This window comes from Salvelinus namaycush, chromosome 11, assembly GCF_016432855.1.
Source record: "Salvelinus namaycush isolate Seneca chromosome 11, SaNama_1.0, whole genome shotgun sequence".
Taxonomy (NCBI): domain Eukaryota; kingdom Metazoa; phylum Chordata; class Actinopteri; order Salmoniformes; family Salmonidae; genus Salvelinus; species Salvelinus namaycush.
Genome location: NC_052317.1, coordinates 11,746,679 through 11,766,840, shown reverse-complemented (window position 1 = coordinate 11,766,840; position 20,162 = coordinate 11,746,679). Strand labels below are relative to the sequence as shown.

At 42.4% G+C, this 20,162-nt stretch overlaps 1 protein-coding gene across 1 annotated transcript in view; it reads right to left on the bottom strand.

The window, feature by feature from the left end:
* Window positions 1-15,198, bottom strand: part of LOC120055822 (roquin-1-like) — a 34,693-nt gene extending 19,495 nt beyond the window's left edge. The window contains exons 1-7 of the mRNA XM_039003809.1: window positions 15,078-15,198; window positions 12,235-12,612; window positions 8,568-8,688; window positions 4,669-4,908; window positions 4,138-4,313; window positions 3,619-3,819; window positions 1,642-1,774 (exon numbers count right to left, since the gene is read on the bottom strand). Coding sequence (XP_038859737.1) covers window positions 1,642-1,774; window positions 3,619-3,819; window positions 4,138-4,313; window positions 4,669-4,908; window positions 8,568-8,688; window positions 12,235-12,465 — 1,102 coding nt within the window. The 5' untranslated portion in view covers window positions 12,466-12,612; window positions 15,078-15,198. The remainder of the gene's footprint in view (window positions 1-1,641; window positions 1,775-3,618; window positions 3,820-4,137; window positions 4,314-4,668; window positions 4,909-8,567; window positions 8,689-12,234; window positions 12,613-15,077) is intronic.
* Between the last annotated feature and the right edge of the window lie 4,964 nt (window positions 15,199-20,162).

The following is a 20,162-nucleotide window of genomic DNA, read 5'->3' as shown; positions in this document are numbered from 1 at the left end:
TGAAACTAAAGTCTACTGAAGTGAGACTTTGTCCTTGCGTTTCTTGGCTATTTACATTGTTTTATTCATAAGGTAGGTTGTTTTTCTATGTTGGAGTTTCAATTGTTAGGGAAGAGAAGACAATAGTACTAGTCAGACTCAATCTCACACGCACAAACATGACTCGAGTCGCTTTACCACGGTAACATCCCACCCTTAAAGGGGCAGGTGAACATTTGCCTCATCTGTGATATTTTGGTTAAAAGACACTGGTCACAAAATGAACTGAAACATACCACATTAGTTCTTACTAGTAATTAATGTATTGTTTTAGAAACATTACAAAGCTCACTCATCCTCTTTTGTTTTGGTGTAATTTTGGCAACAACAACAAAATATCTGGTAAAAGATCTGAGTGGCTGGTAGATTTTTAAATCTACCCGTCACTGTGGCTTGTAGACCAAAAAGTTAATTTTATGCCCTGATAAGACCTGGGTTCTATCAGGTGGGGGCTATCTCTCTATCAGTACTAGCATAGTTAAAGAAATAAGAAAGCTGCCTGAAAAAAAGGGTAACACATACACAAGTATGACAATACGGCTGTGTTTACATAGCCACTCTAAGAACCCAAATCTGATTTTCTTTCCATATCAGTTTTCCATTTTTTCCTGACTGTCCACACTCAGAATTACATGTGACCCATATCAGATTTGCACACTCACACTGATGTATCCTCTGAAGTAGTACACCGATGCAATGGTCATTTCATGTCACTTCTCCTTTTCGAACATTTGGGGTGGTTGTCATGGTAACAGCAGGTCATGTGCAACAACCAAAAAACACTTCAGAGCAAAATGATCTTATCTGAGCGTGTAGACAGAGGTCGCAAATGGTGGATCGGGTTTGTATCAGGATTGAGATCCACATATGCAGGTGGTATAAAAATCGGGAAGTCAAAAGATGAGATTCCATGTGGTTGTTAAACATAAGGAAAAATACCAGATAGGTATCAGACATGCAAATAATTGGGAAAAGAATTTGGCTGTCTGGGTACTTCACTCCCTCTCTTTCAAACATAGGCTACTGCTTAAAGGGCTCTTAAACAAAAGTGCTTCAATGAAACGGTACTTAACCATGATTGGAATGACAGATAGTAAAAATCCATAGGTGAGATGAGTCATAAGGGCCAATGAGTCATACTCATTTGAATCAGTCTGATAACATCACAACTTCTTCTCCCTGACCACAGCCACATGAAGCTCAAACAAACAAACCCAACCTGTTCTACACTGATTGATTGATTCTTTACCACTTAACTATTGGAACACACTGGGCTGTATTTCATTCCAGAAAGTTCAAGAAAACTCCCTCTATGCACTTGTTCCCTGCCCTTCGAGAATTTGATGGGACCGAAAAGGGGAATGCAATAATTTGGCTAAGTTCCTGGTAATGCTTTCAGCTAAATGGTACCATCCGTCCCATAATGGGGACAACACAAAAACAGGAGTGACTTAGAGAACAATTTTGAATGCGGAAAGGCAGACCTGGTGTGTCTGTGGTTCGAATACAATCTTCAGTTGCATGCATCATTGTCAAGCTTTGGCCCTGAGCGGGGTGTGTGATGTGCATGGGAGCCAGCGTGTGTGTGTGTGTCTCTCTCACCGGGGCTCGGGTCGATGTTGGCCAGGAGCTCCAGGTGTGGTCGGAGGCGGTTAAGGTTGGCGGGGTCGCCCGTCCTCTGCAGGGCGATGGTCAACTCCTGGACGCTCTGGGCAAACGAAGCCGGCGTCTGCAACTGGAGGGGACACGGGATATTAATGAAAATTCTAATCAACATTTGAGTGCCTGCACCTGGATTTTCTCCCACTCTTTTGTGGATATGATCATTCCTGCTATCCTGTATCCTATCAGCATTGTTTGCAATAACATGTTTTCTATTGTGAAGGATTGACCCACAGACAAAGTGCTGCTCCTTTAGTGGAAGCTTATGGGTATTTTGTGGTTTCATGTGTGCACACAGACAGTTATATAGACAAATACACAAACTGATAAGTAGATGTTTACATGAGTGAATGTGGGATTTTTGTGAATATGCGTAACTGACACACACCTCGTTGATAATGGACTGTACGACGTACAGTACCAGTCAAAAGTTTGGACACACCTACTCATGCAAGGGTTTTCTTTATTTTCTACATTGTCGAATAATTGCGAAGACATCAAAACGATAAAATAATAACAGATATACGGAATCATGTAGTAACCAAAAAAAGTGTTAAACAAATCAATATATATTTTATAGATTCTTCAAATAGCCACCCTTTGCCTTAACATCTTTGCACACTCTTGGCATTCTCTCAACCAGCTTCACCTGGAATGCTTTTCTAACAATCTTGAAGGAGTTCCCACATATGCTGAGCACTTGTTGGCTGCTTTTCCTTCACTCTGTGGTCCAACTCATCCCAAACCATCTCAATTGGGTTGAGGTCGGGGGATTGTGGAGGCCAGGTCATCTGATGCAGCACTCCATCACGGTCCTTGGTCAAATAGCCCTTATACAGCCTGGAGGTGTGTTTTGGGTTATTGTCCTGTTGAAAAACAAATGATAGTCCCACTAAGCACAAACCGTATGGGATGGCATATCGCTGCAGAATGCTGTGGTAGCCAGCTTGTTAAGCAAAGCACCCCCACACCAACACACCTCCTCCTCCATGCTTCACGGTGGGAACCAAAGGACAGATATCCACTGGTCTAAATGTCCATTGATCGTGTTTCTTGGCCCAAGCATGTCTTCCTATTGTTGTGGTTTCTTTGCAGCAATTTGACCATGAAAGCCTGACTTACGCAGTCTCCTCTGAACAGTTGATGTTGACACTCCTCTGAACAGAGATGCTTCTGTTAATTGAATTCTGAAGCATTTATTTGGGCTGCAGTTTGAGGCTGGTAACTCCAATGAACTTATCCTCTGCAGCAGAGGTAACTCTGGGTCTTCCTTTCCTGTGGTGGTCCTCATGAGAGCCAGTTTCATCAAAGCGCTTGATGGTTTTAGTGACTGCACTTGAAGAAACTTTAAAAGTTCTTGACATTTTCTGGATTGACTGACCTTCATGTCTTAAAGTAATGATGGACTGTTGTTTCTATTTGATTATTTGAGCTATTCTTGCCATAATATGGACTTGGTCTTTTACCAAATAGGGCTATCTTCTGTATACCAACCCTATCTTGTCACAACACAACTGATTGGCTCAAACACATTATGAAGGAAAGAAATTCCACAAATGTACAAGGCACACCTGTTAATTGAAATGCATTCCAGGTGACTACCTCATGAAGCTGGTTGAGAGAATGCTAAGAGTGTGCAAAGCTGTCATCAGGGCAAAGAGTGGCTACTTTGAAGAATCTTAAATATAAAATAGATTTGTTTAACACTTTTTTCGGTTAATACATGATTCCATACGTGTTATTTCATAGTTTTGAAGACTACACAATTATTCTTCAATGAAAAAAATTGTAAAAACATAAACCGTGGAATGAATAGGTGTGTCCAAACTTTTGACTGGTACTGTACATGACAGCTACTTCTAGGACGAGTAACATAGACCTAAACAGACGCAGACACTGTCGAAGACACACAGGTACCTTGTCAATGATGGACTGCATGTGGGACTTGTGTGACTGGTCCCCGTAGAGCAGGGAGGACCACTGGTCAGGGGCGATGCGGAGGCCGCCCTCCATGGCGATCTGGACAATCTGGGAGTCATGTTCGCGCCGCAGCGCCTCGTACGTCCGGAACTCCTCCTTCAGCTGCATCAGCGACGAGTCCTCGTCCCGCTTGGTCACCTAGACAACCGGGAAAGAGGGCGTTAGGTTAGAGTTTCCTAAAAACACTGGGTCAGGATCTACTGATTGGTTATAGATGGTTTAGAGAATTTTAGGGAGGTCATAGCCCAAAACATGTTTGTGAACCACGTGGCCTATGCTGGGTCATATTCATTGGAGCACACTCTAGCGAACGTTCCAAAACACTATACAACAGAAAACAAAACCGTGTTTGTTATTGGAGAACGTTAGATAGTACCTCTCCATTTCACTCCGGTTTGTACCAAATGAACAAGAACCAGCTCCTAGAACTGTGTTTGTAGGTAGAGTCAGACCTACCTTAAAGCAGGAGGCCCTGTAAAGGAGTTGCACCACGTGGCCGATGCTGGTTTTGGAGGCCTGGGGGAAGCGTGGCTCCAGCCGCTGGACCACGAACAGCACCAGGACCTTCCTGGACAGGGCTGAGCCGTCCTCCAGAGCCAGAAGCACCAGCTTCAGAGCCTCCTCCTGCATGGCTGGGTGGGAGAACGCATACAAGTAGGTTTAGACCACAAGCACACCCACAGCATTTGAGAAGACATTTGTGCAAGTTTGAAAACATACAAACATTTACGGTAGTAAATGTCATTGTATAAGACAGTGTTTCTCTAACCTATCCTTGGGGACCCACAGATGTTTCACAAATTTGCTGTCGTCCTGAACTAGCAGTGATTCAACTAGTCAAGAACTTGAGGATTAGCTCTGGACGATCTGGGAGTTTGCTACGGAAGATCAACTGGAAAATGGAACGGCTGGGGGTCTCCGAGGAGAGGTTTGAGAAATTCTGGTATAGTCAAGGCGGGTGTGTGTGTAAACTTGATATCATCCTACCTGGGCCCAAAAACTGGCAGCCCCTGGCCCGGACGGCGGCCCACAAATTGGACGACAATTGCTGGGGGTTTTGGTGCTGCAGGATGAGCTCTGTGACCGTGCGCTCCCCCAGAGATCTTGCTGCCCTCATGGCCCGCACCCGGCCCTCCTCCTCCACCAGCTGACAGTGGACCAGGGTCACCAGCTTCCTCTGCATGGGTCGACTCAGCATACTCAGGGTCGTGCTGTTCAGACCCACCCCTGGTGAAAGACAACGGGAAGGAGATTGGGGGGGTGGAGAAAGAGACACCATAGAACGGTTTTTAATTTAAAAAAGACACATTTGAAGTCGGAAGTTAACATACACCTTAGCCAAATACATTTAAAATCAGTTTCACAATTCCTGACATTTAATTGTTTTAAAAAATACCTGTCTTCGGTCAGTTAAGATCACCACTATTTTAAGAATGTGAAATGTCAGAATGGAGAAAATTATTTATTTCAGCTTTTATTTCTTTCATCACATTCACAGTGGGCCAGAAGTTTAAATTGTTTAACTTAGTAAAACGTTTCGGGTAGCCTTCCACAAGCTCCCCACAATACGTTGGGTGAATTTTGGCCCATTCCTACTGACAGAGCTGGAGTAACTGAGTCAGGTTTGTAGGCCTCCATGCTCGCACACACTTTTTCAGTTCTGTCCACAAATGTTCTATGTGATTGAGGTCAGGGCTTTGTGATGGCCACTCCAATACCTTGACTTTGTTGTCCTTAAGCCATTTTGCCACAACTTTGGAAGTATGCTTGGGGTCATTGTCCATTTGGAAGACCCATTTGCAACCAAGCTTTAACTTCCTGACTGATGTGTCTTGAGATGTTGCTTCAATATATCCACAATTTCCCTTCCCTCATGATGCCATCTATTTTGTGAAGTGCACCAGTCCCTCCTGCAGCAAAGCACCCCCACAACATGATGCTGCCACCCCCGTGCTTCACAGTTGGGATGGTGTTCCTGAGCGGTATGACGGCTGCATGGTCCCATGGTGTTTATACTTGCGTACTATTGTTTGTACAGATGAAAGTGGTACCTTCAGGCGTTTGGAAATTGTTCTCAAGGATGAACCAGGCTTTTGGAGGTCTACAATTTTTTTTCGGAGGTCTTGGCTGATTTCTTTTGATTTTCCCATGATGTCAAGCAAAGAGGCACTGAGTTTGAAGGTAGGCCTTGAAATACATCCACAGGTACACCTCCAATTGACTCAAATTATGTCAATTAGCCTATCAGAAACTTCTAAAGCAATGACATAATTTTCTGTAATTTTCCAAGTTGTTTAAAGGCACAGTCAACTTAGTGTATGTAAACATCTGAACCACTGGAATTGTGATAGATTATTTAACTTATAACTCACTGTCTGTAAACAATTGTTGGAAAAATGACTTGTGTCATGCACAAAGTAGATGTCCTAACCTACTTGCCAAAACTATAGTTTGTTAACAAGAAATTTGTGGAGTGGTTGAAAAACGAGTTAATGACTCCAACCTTAATGTATGTAAACTTCCCGACTTCCAACTGTATTGCCGATAGATTGCAGCTTGCATAAATGTTATTGTCTGCATCACTTCCAATCCCCCAATTTTTTGGTAAAAATATATAACAAATAAAAGTACATTATCTCTTTTAAATATATTTTCCCTAACCCTACCACCCCTCCCCTAATTGGAGTAAACTAATGGACAACACTTAGGCTTCTACTTCCAGCATATACTACAGTGCATTCGGAAAGTATTTAGACCCCTTGACCTTTTCCACATTGTTAGATTACATCCTTATTCTTAAATTGATTAAATAGTTTCCCCCCCTCATCTACACACAATACACCATAATGACAAAGCAATAAACAAGCTTTTAGAAATATCACATTTACATAAGTATTCAGACCCTTTACTCAGTACTTTGTTGAAGCACCTTTGGCAGTGATTACAGCCTCGAGTCTTCTTGGGTATGACGCTACAATCTTGGCACACCTGTATTTGGGGAATTTCTCCCATTCGTCTCTGCAGATCCTCTCAAGCTCTGTCAGGTTGGATGGGGAGCATCGCTGCACAGATAATGTCAGGTCTCTCCAGAGATGTTCGATCGGGTTCAAGTCCGGGCACTGGCTGGGCCACTCAAGGACATTCAGAGACTTGTCCCGAAGCCACTCCTGCGTTGTCTTGGCTGTGTGCTTAGGGTTGTTGTCCTGTTGGAAGATGAACCGCCGACCCCAGTCGGAGGTCCTGGGCGCTCCGGAGCAGGTTTTCATCAAAGATCTCTCTGTATTTTGCTCTGTTCATTTTTCCCTCAATCCTGACTAGTCTCCCAGTCCCTGCCACTGAAAAACATCCCCACAGCATGATGCTACCACCACCATGCTTCACCGTAGGGATGGTGCCAGGTTTCCTCCAGACGTGACGCTTGGCATTCAGGCCGAAGAATTCAATCTTGATTACATCAGATCAGATAATCTTGTTTCTCATGGTCAGAGTCCTCAGGTGCCTTTTGGCAAACTCCAAGCAGGCTGTCATGTGCCTATTACTGAGGAGTGGCTTCCGTCTGGCCACTCCAGCATAAAGGCCTGATTGGTGGAGTGCTGCAGTGATGGTTGTCCTTCTGGAAGGATCTCCCATCTCCACAGAGGAACTAGAGCTCTGTCAGAGTGACCATCGGGTTCTTGGCCACCTCCTTGACCAAGGCCCTTCTCTCCCGATTGCTCAGTTTGGCTGGGCGGCCAGCTGTAGGAAGAGTCTTGGTGGTTCCAAACATCTTCCATTTAAGAATGATGGAGGCCACTGATCTTGGGGAACTTCAATGGTGCAGAAATGTTTGGCACCCTTCCCAAGATCTGTGCCTCGACAATCCTGTCTCGGAGCTCTACGGAAAATTCCTTCTTCCTCATGGCTTGGTTTTTTTCTCTGACATGCACTGTCAACTGTGGGACCTTACATAGACAGGTGTGTGCCTTTCCAAATCATGTCCAATCAATTAAATTTACCACAGTTACCACATGTCCAATCAAGTTGTAGAAACATCTCAAGGATGATCAATGGAAACCGGAGTCACCGGAGCTCAATTTCATGTCTCATAGTAAAGAGTCTGAATACTTACGTGAATAAAAAAATGTATATATATAAATATGCAAAAATTAAATAAAAATAAAAAATAACTTTTTGCTTTGTCATTATTGGTTAGGGTTAGGTTGATGAGGGGAAAAAAACAATTAAATCAATTTTAGAATAAGGCTGCAATGTAACAAAATATGGAGAAAGTCAAGGGATCTGAATATTTTCAGAATGCACTGTACATTTTACGGACACAATGTATTTTACAATAGTTCCCTTTTGTTTGTTGTTAATCCCATCCTCCAGCTACCATCAACCCCTCCCATCTATCTCTGAAGACCTTCCATTTTTGATGTGTATTTGCCATATATTTTTAACTGTGCTGTTTCACAAAAGTTCTGTAGCTATATACATTTTACAGACACAGTATATTTTACATTTGTTATCTCGTTTTTAGTCCCACCCTTCAGTGACTCAATCCCTCCCATCTATCTTTTAACACCATCCATTTTTTTATGTGTATTTGCCATATATTTTTCAACTGTGCTGTGATGTTTCACAGAAGTTCCGACCCTTTCTATTCTCATAGTTCTACAGATTGTAAATTAAATATATTTTTCTGCTAAAAGTATCATTGCTCTATTGACTATGACTTTTTCAAATAACCCAGGAGTGCCATTTGCAGAGTTAGCTCAAGGTAAATGTTGCAATTCTTTAGCCATTCTACTGTTCTACTATCATCTACTACTATACCAGGGACCCATTCTACTATCATCGTCCTGAGTCAGAGCTGGTTCAACACTGTGTATGCGCGTGCGTTTTACCTCTGGTGTTGCTGAGGGGTTTGAGGTAGAGAGCCAGCTCCTCCACACACTGACTGGCCTCCTCATAGTGCTGCGCGTCTTCTGGGCTGGTGATAAGGGCCACCGGCTGGACCTTGGGAACCTGGAATTGATGGGACACACAAGTGGCACAATGGAATATTAATATATGAAAATAAACAATTAAAACACGTGTCACATTTAATAGGATGCTGGGAAGTGTGTAAATGGGTTAATTTACACAGTCAAATAATCAAACAAAGACCTTTGGTTTATAATATAATTAGATTAATTAATCAATACAGTTATGTATTGAGTGTTCAGGTTCTACTTCCCCTATACGCAGTGACATATACTGAACAAAAATATAAACACAACATGCAACAATTTCAAAGGTTTTACTGAGCTACAGTACATAAGGAAATCAGTCAATTTAAATAAATTCATTAGGCCCTAATCTATGAATTTCACATGACTGGCCAGGGGTGCAGCCATGGGTGGGCCTGGGATGGCATTGACCCACCCACTTGGCAGCCAGGCCCACCACAGTGATCGTGACGTGATATAGAGCAGCAGCTGTTGCATCCTGAGGTATCTCCATGAAAATACATGATCTGAGTGATTGATAGTTGGTATTCAGCAGTCATAAAAAGTACTTTGAAGAACTACAAAAGAGTGATTGTCGGACAGCATAGGCAACAGCTCTATAGAGATGAGATTTCTTAGAAATAATAAAGTAATCAAATAAAACAAATGTAACATACACAATTACACTGACCACACACCCGCCACCTAAGCCCCTTTTTGATCCTGGAAAAACCCTGTAGTTCTTATAACTGTATGTCAACGGGCATAGACACGCACTGAGCAGAGAGAATTGACCAAACTTCACAGCTATAGCATCTTTGACACCCTTGGCTGGCTATGTGAGTCAAATTTTATCACAGATTGTCACTCTTAATAGAGGAAACAGTGTGATGACAGCGCGTCTTGGCAGTAATAGTAATGTTACCTGACAGGCCATCTGGCAACTTCACGAATAAATGGATCAATATCTGCCACACCACTCTGCATCAGAACAATGTCCTTTCACATCGACAACATTAGCGATCCCACAACACTACTGTGCCATCACCACACCCCAAAAAACAATCTAATAAAAAAACGAGACGCCCTGGTGAGTAACATCCCAAACAGAAACTGCCTTTTGTGATTTAATATATAGTCAGGTTTCCATTGACCCAGGTTTATTCGACAAAAACAATCTGTAATGGAAACGGCAGATATAGAATACATTTTCTAAAGGAGCGACAACATTTATCAATCAAACGTATTTATAAAGCCCTTTTTTACATCAGCAGATGTCACAAAGTGCTATACAGAAACCCATCTTAAAACCCCAAACAGCAAGCAACGCAGATATAGAAGCACGGTGGCTAGCAAAAACTCCCTAGAAATGAAGTAACTTAGGAAGAAACCTAGAGAGTTCCAGGCTAAGAGGGGTGGCCAGTACTCTTTTGGCTTTGCTGGGTGGAGATTGTAAGAGTACATGGCCATTTAAAGCCAGATTGAACATCTTGAAGAACAAACGTTCATAGATGACCAACAGGTTCAAATAATAAATCAGTGGTTTTAGACTAGAGGGTGCAACAGGTCAGTACATCAGGAGTAAATGTCAGTTGGCCGGGACAAGGTAGCACGTCCGGTGATCAGGTCAGGGTTCATTAGCCACAGGCAGAACAGTTGAAACTGGAGCAGCAGCACAACCAGGTGGACAGCCAGGAGTCAAGTGTGGATTTTTCTTTTGTTAAACCTTATTTGCGACAAATAGTTTTTCTTATAAATGTTGATTGCCAAATAAGTTTGGAAGCTCCACTCCACATTTAATTCTAAATACCCACTGCTTGCAAAATCTATTTTAACTATATAAAAATATATATATTTGCAAGACAAGGATTGTCCTGACTTTCAAGAATGCCTGAATTGCTTCAGCTTGCTTTCTGGTTGGCTGGCAAGTTGCACCATCAAATTATTTCAAATCTACAGGAGTGCACGTTTCACCATGGCATGGCCCGGGGTGATACGTTGGCACACAATTATTAGAATACGGCAAATATGTAAATTATTGCATTCTATCCATGCTGGTTTTCACAGGCTACCTGAGGTGAGGGGGCATACAGGCTGTCACAAATGTATTCATGCACAATTTGCCTAAATGGGTAATGGAAACCCTTCAACCACTATTTTTATTCGACACTGTAATTTTATTTTTTAAGGTTTTTATTTTTTAAATAGGTGTGACGTCATTACGTCCAGCAGTTTTTAAATCGGCAAGATAGTTAAATGGTAACGCACCCTTGCGGGCAATTGTCACATCTATTTTCTTTGTGAACTTCCTAAATGTTGACAACAACAAAAAACAAAAAAATCTCTGGACAAGTTAATAGAAACATAGCTAGTGATCATAACTGAATAGGCTATTACTCTCAGACCCTCTCTGACACACCTTTAAGTAGGGATGGACATTTTACATTTTTGACTGTTCCGAGTACTCTCACGATTTGTGCTTGATAAGCATATGATTTCTTATGGATCTAGATGTGCTGTGATAGGAGAGCTTGATATTGCATTGCACATGGGTTTCATCAGTTTGATCAAAATACCTTGCTTCCAAACCTCACTGCGTTTGGCAAACATGCTGATAGTGCCCACTTCGCGCTATGCGCCTGAAACAGACACCCCATAGCCAATCAGAAGCACTTGACATAAAATAGTTGTCATTTAGATTTTTGAATCTTAAATAAGTTGTAAGGTGATAGTTAATCACTCTCTGACAATATAACAGGTTTTAAATGTCAATGTCACAAGTAAGGTGACATTTCTTGCAGGCTCTAAATCCAACAATGCAGTAATTAATAGCAATGCAGAACTAAAAATAAGATAAAGTAGAACAAAACCACACAATAAAAATAAGAACAAGAAAGTAAGAAGCTATATACAGGGTCAGTTCCAGTACCATATTTACAATGTGCAAGAATACTGTAGTGAAAGAGGTAGCTATGTATAGAGATAAGGTGACTAGGCATCAGGGTGTATGATAAACAGTGTAGCAGGAGCGTAAATGAAGATTGTATGTGAGTGTGTGTGTGCAGTCAGTATAAATGTGTGTGGATATGTGTGTGTTGGTGTGTCAGTGTGTGGGAATATGTATTGGGTAGAGCAGGAGTTACAAAATAAATCTGACAAATAGTATTGCAGTATTTAAAGAAAAACGTGATCTCTGGGTTAAAGATAGAGTTGAGACGTACGTTCGAGTACTCATGCCCATCCCTACCTTTAAGGCTACCAGGTACATGCACCACAACTACTGACCAGAAAGATCTCTGAACAACACAGATCCCAAATAACTCCCCAATAGCTAGGTCTTCCTCTTATCATTAACTACTCTGTTTCTTCACCCTAAACATCCACAATCAGCTCCTAACTATCACATCTGATGGATTAATCTCCAATACTATTCTGCTGGTAGAATTCCCATGATCCTGTATCCCTAACCCTAAAGACTGGCACCTCAGAAAAGGGGGAACACTGTGGTGGGACAGCGCAAAGAACAGATTCTAACTGAATTGAGCCACCCCCCTCCACCCCTCTCCCAGGTCTCACGGCTCACCTGTCCCCCCACCAGCTGCAGCAGGGCTGTGTTGACGGGCAGCTGCTCGATGTCAGTGGCGATGGCCGTCTGGTCGAAGGGGCAGGCCTTGCGGTGCAGCTTGTTCAGGCACATCTTGCAGACTGTGTGGCCACAGCCCAGCGAAATGGGCCGCCGCACCGTCTCCTCGAACGTCTGAGTGCAAATGGGACACAGCAGGAACTCTGTCCATTGTGGTGCTTGCACGGGCATGGCTGGGCAGCGTGTGTAGGGGTTGGGTGGGTGTGTGTGCAAGTGTTAAAAAAATATTGGAAGATTCCACTGGAATCAATATTTTTCTTCCGAACTCAATTGTTCTTCAAATGTCACACATCGTGGATGCGCATCACGTCACAAATACTGAAAGAGAAGGAAAACAATCATAGTGGGTTAAAAGCAATGGATTATATATACACTAGAAGACAAATAGGGGGCGCTGTGTTGAAGTCACCATGTCTCCATCTTGGCACTCCATTGTTAAACATATTTTTGAAGCTGTAGAAATCCATTTATTAACGTCTACATTCGTTTTTGGACACATTTATTATATTACAGACACCTTAATGAATGATTTGAAATATATGTGAGCTAAACATAAAACTACAAAATGAAAACATTTATAAAATCATTCGATAAAAATATAATTTTGAGACTGCTAATGTTACTGTCCCCACTACAACAAGAAAAATACTTAAATTCATGTAATTTCCTTGAAACATGTAATTGAAATACTGTAGAATTCCATTAATTCTAGAATTCCATTAATTCCTATAAAGGACCGCTCCTACTGGGAAGTGCCAATATGGCCGACCGGTGGCTTCACAGCCTATCCATTGCCAATACATAGCATCTGCAATCCAGGGTTTACAGAGAGAAATAGTAATGGCGTCTTTTTGTAGGCACTAACACCGCCATGGTTCGTTGGACAAAGCCTATGAGGAAAATGAATGCCATTTTTGGATAAACGCTGAAAATAAGGTCTGTGGTAAACACAAGCTTAGGAAATCTTTAAACATTTGATTATGAGAATCTTTATCAGCTAACGTCCCTTGTGAATTTTTAAGAATTTATGTTGTAAGAAAAAGCACATAAAGGCTTCATAATTCATAAAGGTTATGTTAACTGACTGCTATAATCTCATAGAACAAAACGTATAAAATCTCCTAAACCTGTGTTAACCTCCAACCTTATTTTCGGCATTTAGTCCAAAACCTTCTTATTTCCCCCATATCGATGTTTTTAACTAACCAAAGGTAACTCATTTCCGGGTTTTAGGACTACAAACGGGCGAACTCTATATACATCATTGGTTAAAAGCCTGTGGGTTATATTGTGTTGACAGTAACTCTTGCACAATGTAACATTAGCCGAGCCAATTACCTTGATACAACGGATGACTCAAACCGTCATTGTTGACATTTATGGCTGGCAACAATTTGCATAGCTACACTTCTCATAACAAACAACCCAAGTTACAGGAGCTGATAAAGTGGATCTAATTTCTCTTCTTTGCACAGGTCAAGCAATAATTGCTACATTTAACTAACGTGAGTTACAATAAAATAACGTTGGACAAATCCATTGGCCAGTGTCCTGTTAGCCAACTAACGATACTTAGCTGACAGAGAAACGTTAACGTCTAGCTAACTATATTTTCATTAAAATAATACCAGGAACAATATGAATAGCTTCAATGAACACGCCTAGAGAATAGATTCTGGTTAGCTGCACAAGGCAAGTCAGTTCAATACCGCTGCCTTACAAATTCAAAATGGCTAGGTAAAAAGACAATCCACCACCGGCATGCTGAATAGTTAGTAACGTTAGCATGATTGCCATCCAGCAGTGTCGTCTTTAGTTAACCAGCCAACTACCTGATTAAACCTGTTCTAGGTGGTTCAATCATTTTCAAATCGCAAGAAAATTCAGCCTTCAGATACATAATGAATGGCTGGCCACCCAGACGGCCAAATAACAGATCAAAACAACGACTGACGTTGTTAGCCTATGGCCTGGCTAGCTAGTGGACAAAGACGAAGAGGCGACGAAGCTAGCTACTTATGCTGCTTGAACTAACGTAGCTAGTTAGCCAACTTATGCTGCGCAGAATTAGCTAACTAACAATTTGATCCTGCAAGATTAGCTACAGCTTCAATATATTCATGCGTTTTATTTCAAATACCAATTAGTTAAACACAACACGTCTAGCTAGCTTTATGGCAAGTCGCTAAATAGTGGAGTTAAATTCGAGCGAAAATTAGCTAACTGGCTACTATATATGGTAAACAACCTTAGATATCTAGCTAACGTTAGATGCTTTCATGACTGAAATGAAAACAAAAACGCATGAAACGAATTTAGTTAAAGAAACTATGTAAGTTAGCTAACGTTAGCTGTTAACAAACTAGCCACATTAACATTACAAGTAAAACAAATAGCTAACTACAAGGGAAATCGTGCTAGCTAGATAACGTAAAGCCATTTCATGTGGCAATAGCTAAAATTGTGTTAGCTAAGCTAGCTAACGTTAGCTAGATTTAACACTACCGTTTAACTATATTAGACGTCTAGTTAACTGAATATCAAAGATTTAGCTAGCTATCGTTGTGTGGCAATCCAATTACTAAACCAGGTTGTAGAATGTTGGTGGCGAGTAAATTTCAATTAGCCAGTTAACATACTGCTACGTAGTTAGCGAGCTGAGTGGGATGCTAGCTCTCAGTCATGCCAGCTGTCTAGGCTAGCTCAGAAACTAGGCGTCGTTAACTAACATGTATTGTTTACTGTTCATAACATTTTAGCGTTTACATGCACAAATTACTCACTCATTCCAAAACACTTGGAAGACTTTTATCTGTCTTTAGAAAAATCTTGTGTTATTTTATCGGTCGCCATGTCGACTATGCAGCTTGGCTGCTGCCGAAGTTTGAGGGTGTCAACTGAGTGTCTGGCTTGTTAACTAACATTGGAGTTGGGCGAGGAGCGACTGCACCCCCGGTTGGTGGGAGAATGCCAGTGCACAGCAAACATGTCGGGCAGCATCGCCATCTGTCACGTCTAGTGGATATGGCCAGAGAGGAAGCGGTAGCGGCACATGTCGGTGGAAAATATCTGTCCCTTCAAGTAGGTGGCGTTTTTCGCCAACCAAGCAATGATTTTTTTTGTATGGAGATCAATGACCGTTTCTAATTTGGTCAAAAAAAAGGAATGGGTTATTTGCTACGTGAGGTTTATTTGATTGAATATACGTTTCTTAATACTGGTTGTTACGAGTGTACTGATATAAGTCCTTCCTGTTTGGCCCTGTCCGGGGGTATCATCGGATGGGGCCACAGTGTCTCCTGACCCCTCCTGTCTCAGCCTCCAGTATTTATGCTGCAGTAGTTTATGTGTCGGGGGGGCTAGGGTCAGTTTGTTATATCTGGAGTACTTCTCCTGTCTTATCCGGTGTCCTGTGTGAATTTAAGTATGCTCTCTCTAATTCTTTCTCTCTCTCTCTCGGATGACCTGAGCCCTAGGACCATGCCTCAGGACTACCTGGCATGATGACTCCTTGCTGTCCCCAGTCCACCTGGCCGTGCTGCTGCTAAAGTTTCAACTGTTCTGCCTGTGGCTATGGAACCCTGACCTGTTCACCGGATGTGCTACCTGTCCCAGACCTGCTGTTTTCAACTCTCTAGAGACAGCAGGAGCGGTAGAGATACTCTTAATGATCGGCTATGAAAAGCCAACTGACATTTACTCCTGAGGTGCTGACTTGCTGCACCCTCGACAACTACTGTGATTGTTATTATTTGACCATGCTGGTCATTTATGAACATTTGAACATCTTGGCCATGTTCTGTTATAATCTCCACCCGGCACAGCCAGAAGAGGACTGGCCACCCCTCATAGCCTGGTTCCTCTCAAGGTTTCTTCCTAGGTTTTGGCCTTTCTAGGGAGTTTTTCCTAGCCACCGTGCTTCTACACCTGCATTGCTTGCTGTTTGGGGTTTTAGGCTGGGTTTCTGTACAGCACTTTGAGATATCAGCTGATGTAAGAAGGGCTTTATAAATACATTTGATTTGATAAGTAAGACACGTGACATCCCGCAACTTTGAGAAAAACATATTTATATTAGAGTTGTCACGGCATGGCTATTTATATTCATGACTGAGACTAGTAGCATAGCATCACTCTCCATTGAATACAGGCGGTTGACCTCAACAATCCTAATTGTATATTGAAAGATTTTAACCCTCCTTTTGTGTTCGTTTCATGTTTATTAATTCTGTGTTCCCGGTCCAGAATGACCGCCCCATTATAGCTGATTATAAATCCATAATAATACATATATTATCTCCTAATGTTGTGTTAGATCTTTTTAACTTAAGTTATTGTGAACATTACAAGTTTTGAACTTCTATTAGCTATTTATGGCCTGTAGGCCTCATTGACCTGAGCTCATACAACTCGTTTTTGAGTAAAATGTATGGATTATTTTGACTATAACAACTACTCAGATGAAATATATTGTGCTATTTATCACAGACTACTTTGTGTGAAAGGACTCTCTCTTCCTCACCAGTGTCATGATCAAAGATATGATCAAGATCATTGTGCTGTCACAGAATGAATAGTGAGCAAGGCCTCAAAAAAGCTATATACCAGCGCTGCGAGAAAAGTTCTATGTATTATTGAAACAATGTTGCGATTGTTTGTGAGAATGCCAACAGGTGTGGTTCCCGTGGGGGAAGATTCTATTGGGGAAAGGTTCCTGTGGAGGTTGCCATGGATGCCAAGAAGGGGAGTGAGGTGTGTGCTCAAACACACATGCATGTGGGGGTCTGGGAGAGGAACTGTGTCCATCTGATGAATGGGCATGTGCCTGAACTCAATTTTATACACAAATTTTACCAGGAACACCACAGGTGTACAAATGTTAAATTAAACACCCAACATTTAATGAAAATCATCAAAATGTATATTGTGTGTTCAGATGCCCTGTGTGGACAAAGTCATGGAACCTTAGGACAATTAGATTAAATTAACTACATTTTTCAGAGAGAAAACTTGTAAATTGGTCGAATTGGACCGATTCACAAATTTTCTTTAAGGGTGGTGGATGTCCAGGTAGGTTATTGACCTTGTTCAAATATTTTATAGTCATTTTGAAATTATTTTGTGATAGTGTATTTTTATCCTCTGGTACACTTGAAACTCAATGTCAGGGGAATTCTTTCAATTGCAAATAGGTAATTAATTCATGTGTGATAGCCTACAGTTGGATGCTTAGTAACAGATAATTGTTGTCCTTATACTATTTACTTTTATTAATACAACTGGACACATCCTGTGCCTAATCATTCTGCAACTGATCATAAAGAAAAATAGAACAAAACACACAAGTAATGCACTTTTTTATATATATTTTAATGTCTTCATCATTCATTAATGTCTTTTATGGCAACACCACTTTTTTATATGGTCAGTACAGTGTCAGCTATCACACATATGTTTCTTATGTACTGGTGGCTTATTTCTATTCTAAATGATTATCCATTATCCTATGTAGTAATCATTTGATAAAGGGTAGACATTGAATTAAATCCACTACTTTAGATATCATAGTTCTAGTGAGTCTATTTTACAAGCTGCCTGCAACAATTAGTGATCCCTTTCTCCTCATTAGGTTCCAATCAAACTTGTATTCTTTGCCTTGTCAGCCAATGGAGGAGGAAAATGTGCAAATCACACAAATATCGCCTTCTGCCAGCTCTTCACATTGGACAAAAGCCTCTGATGACCGGGGCTTCCTCCTGAGCCTCGTCCCCGAGCCTGGCACACTCTCTGCCTCCTCTTCCTTACATTCCCCCTCCTCCCCCTCTGCTCCAGGCTCTGCCGTCCATGCCCTGCAGTCCAAAGTGAAGGCACTCTCCCAGAAATCCAGCAGGAGAGAGAGAAAGAGGGAGTTGGAGGACAAGAGGGCCTTAGAGCTCCAGGCAGGGGGGCCTGTCGTCTCAGGCCCAGCCCAGGCAGAAGGCCCGCAGTAGGGCGGAGGTGCCACAACACGTGCCCTCCCGGTGCTTTGACCAAAGGAGGAGGTCCAGCAGTAGTGAAGACGATGTGGTGCAGGAGATGGTGGCCAGGGTACAGCTCCACACCTACCTGACTGAACCACAGATGGAGCAGGAGAGCTGGGGTACCATGGGGAAGGGGGCATAGAAGGGGGAGAGGGGAGGCCTGGCTGGATGTGTGCCAGGGCAGCCTCGTGGGTTCGGGGAGGGCCAGCTTGGACAACATCCAGTCGGACAGCACCGGCGGAAAGATGGAGGACCCCCCTCCTCCAAAACCTGCTCCTTCATCATCCTCTGCCTCGTCTTCCTCATCTCCCTCCTCTCACAGACACTGGGCACCCCCTAAAGGCTTTTGGAGGGTGGCATGCACAGAGACTCTGAACGGAGTAGCCACTCAGTCTACCGTAGGCACTCAGACTACGATGCCCATAGCCTCGTCATTTGTATCTCTGAAGGACAAACCCCCTGCTAATGCCACCCTCTCAAGGACAAGAACAAGGGCCGTTGGGACATGCTATGTTCGGACAGCCTGCACTGCTACCCGGAGAGGGGAGGAGAAAGGTGCCGTGGACATCCCATACCTCTGTGTCGACCAGATAGACAACAGAGATGGTATGATCATGAAGTTCCAGTGAAGATATGAAATGTTGGTACGCCTTGTAAGACAAGTCTGGGTACTTGGAGAAGTTAACTGAAAAAGATAGATACTAAATTCCTCTTGTTAACCGCTCATGGTTGAAGAACATGGTACATGGTAGCACATGTGCTGTGGGACAGAGTGTCCATCAAGAGTGTGGGAGGTAAACAAATAGGTCCCGCTTTGGAACACAAATCATTTGCTCAATAATGATAGGATTGGGAAGGAGGGCTTAGTTTCACCTTTTAGATGCACCTCCTTTTCAAGTGAATGTCAATTGTTTTGTAAGCAAACCAGGCGTCATTGGTTAAGTAAATCCATTCGTTATAAAATGTGCTTACAACTGTTCAGTCTGGGGCCCAGTCTCAGATCTTGTGTCAGACGATCAGAGCTCTATGGTTTCTGTTTCCGTGAGTACCTCCCACCATCAGGAGCACTTAGAGGAACAGATGTGTTGGTGTTGTGGAGCTATTATTAGCACTCTGGGGAGGAGTGAGTCTGTTTATGTCCTTCTTTGCATGTTTGATTGCGTCTGCCCATGTTTGTCTGTTTGTTTGTATGCGTGTGATTGTGAGGGCTGGGGTTAAAGTTGAACCACAGTGACACTGAGTGCATGGCACGATCAGATGATAATGTTTTAATACCGATCTGTAAGGCCCATGAATCTGACAGGCATTAGGATCAGAGATGAGCTTGGGGACGTTCCATGGGTTTGATGTGATGTGTGGCTTACCTTCAACCTTTACGGCTGAGTAAAGCCCTCCGCAGTTTTAGTACCTGCGTACATGCTTTAACAATGCACTTCTGCTGCTCAATATGCATTAGAGCTAAATTCTGAACAAAGTATCTCAAATATCCTACCATGAAAATGTATCTGATGCATCTTCACCCCTAAACATCTACCATGTGAATTGAAATTGGCTTTGTGTAACAATGTAATAGCATTTGTGTTAATGCTAAGCCCTTTGAGTTGAACTGTTCCTTTGGATTCGTTGCAACGGATGCATGAGGGTCCATTTGCATGGCATGGAACTAAGTTTGGAAAGCTTTATATTAATGGTGAAAGGTCTCTTTTGTTTTCGGTGTCTCTAGACACATCTGCCTTTGCGGGACCATGAGAGGGATTCAGCCATTTCACAACAAGAGCTGCCCGGGTAAGGAATATCACACTAGTGTCTGTCTGCATAGAAAAGTGGGGTGGTGTGTGTGCAAGGATG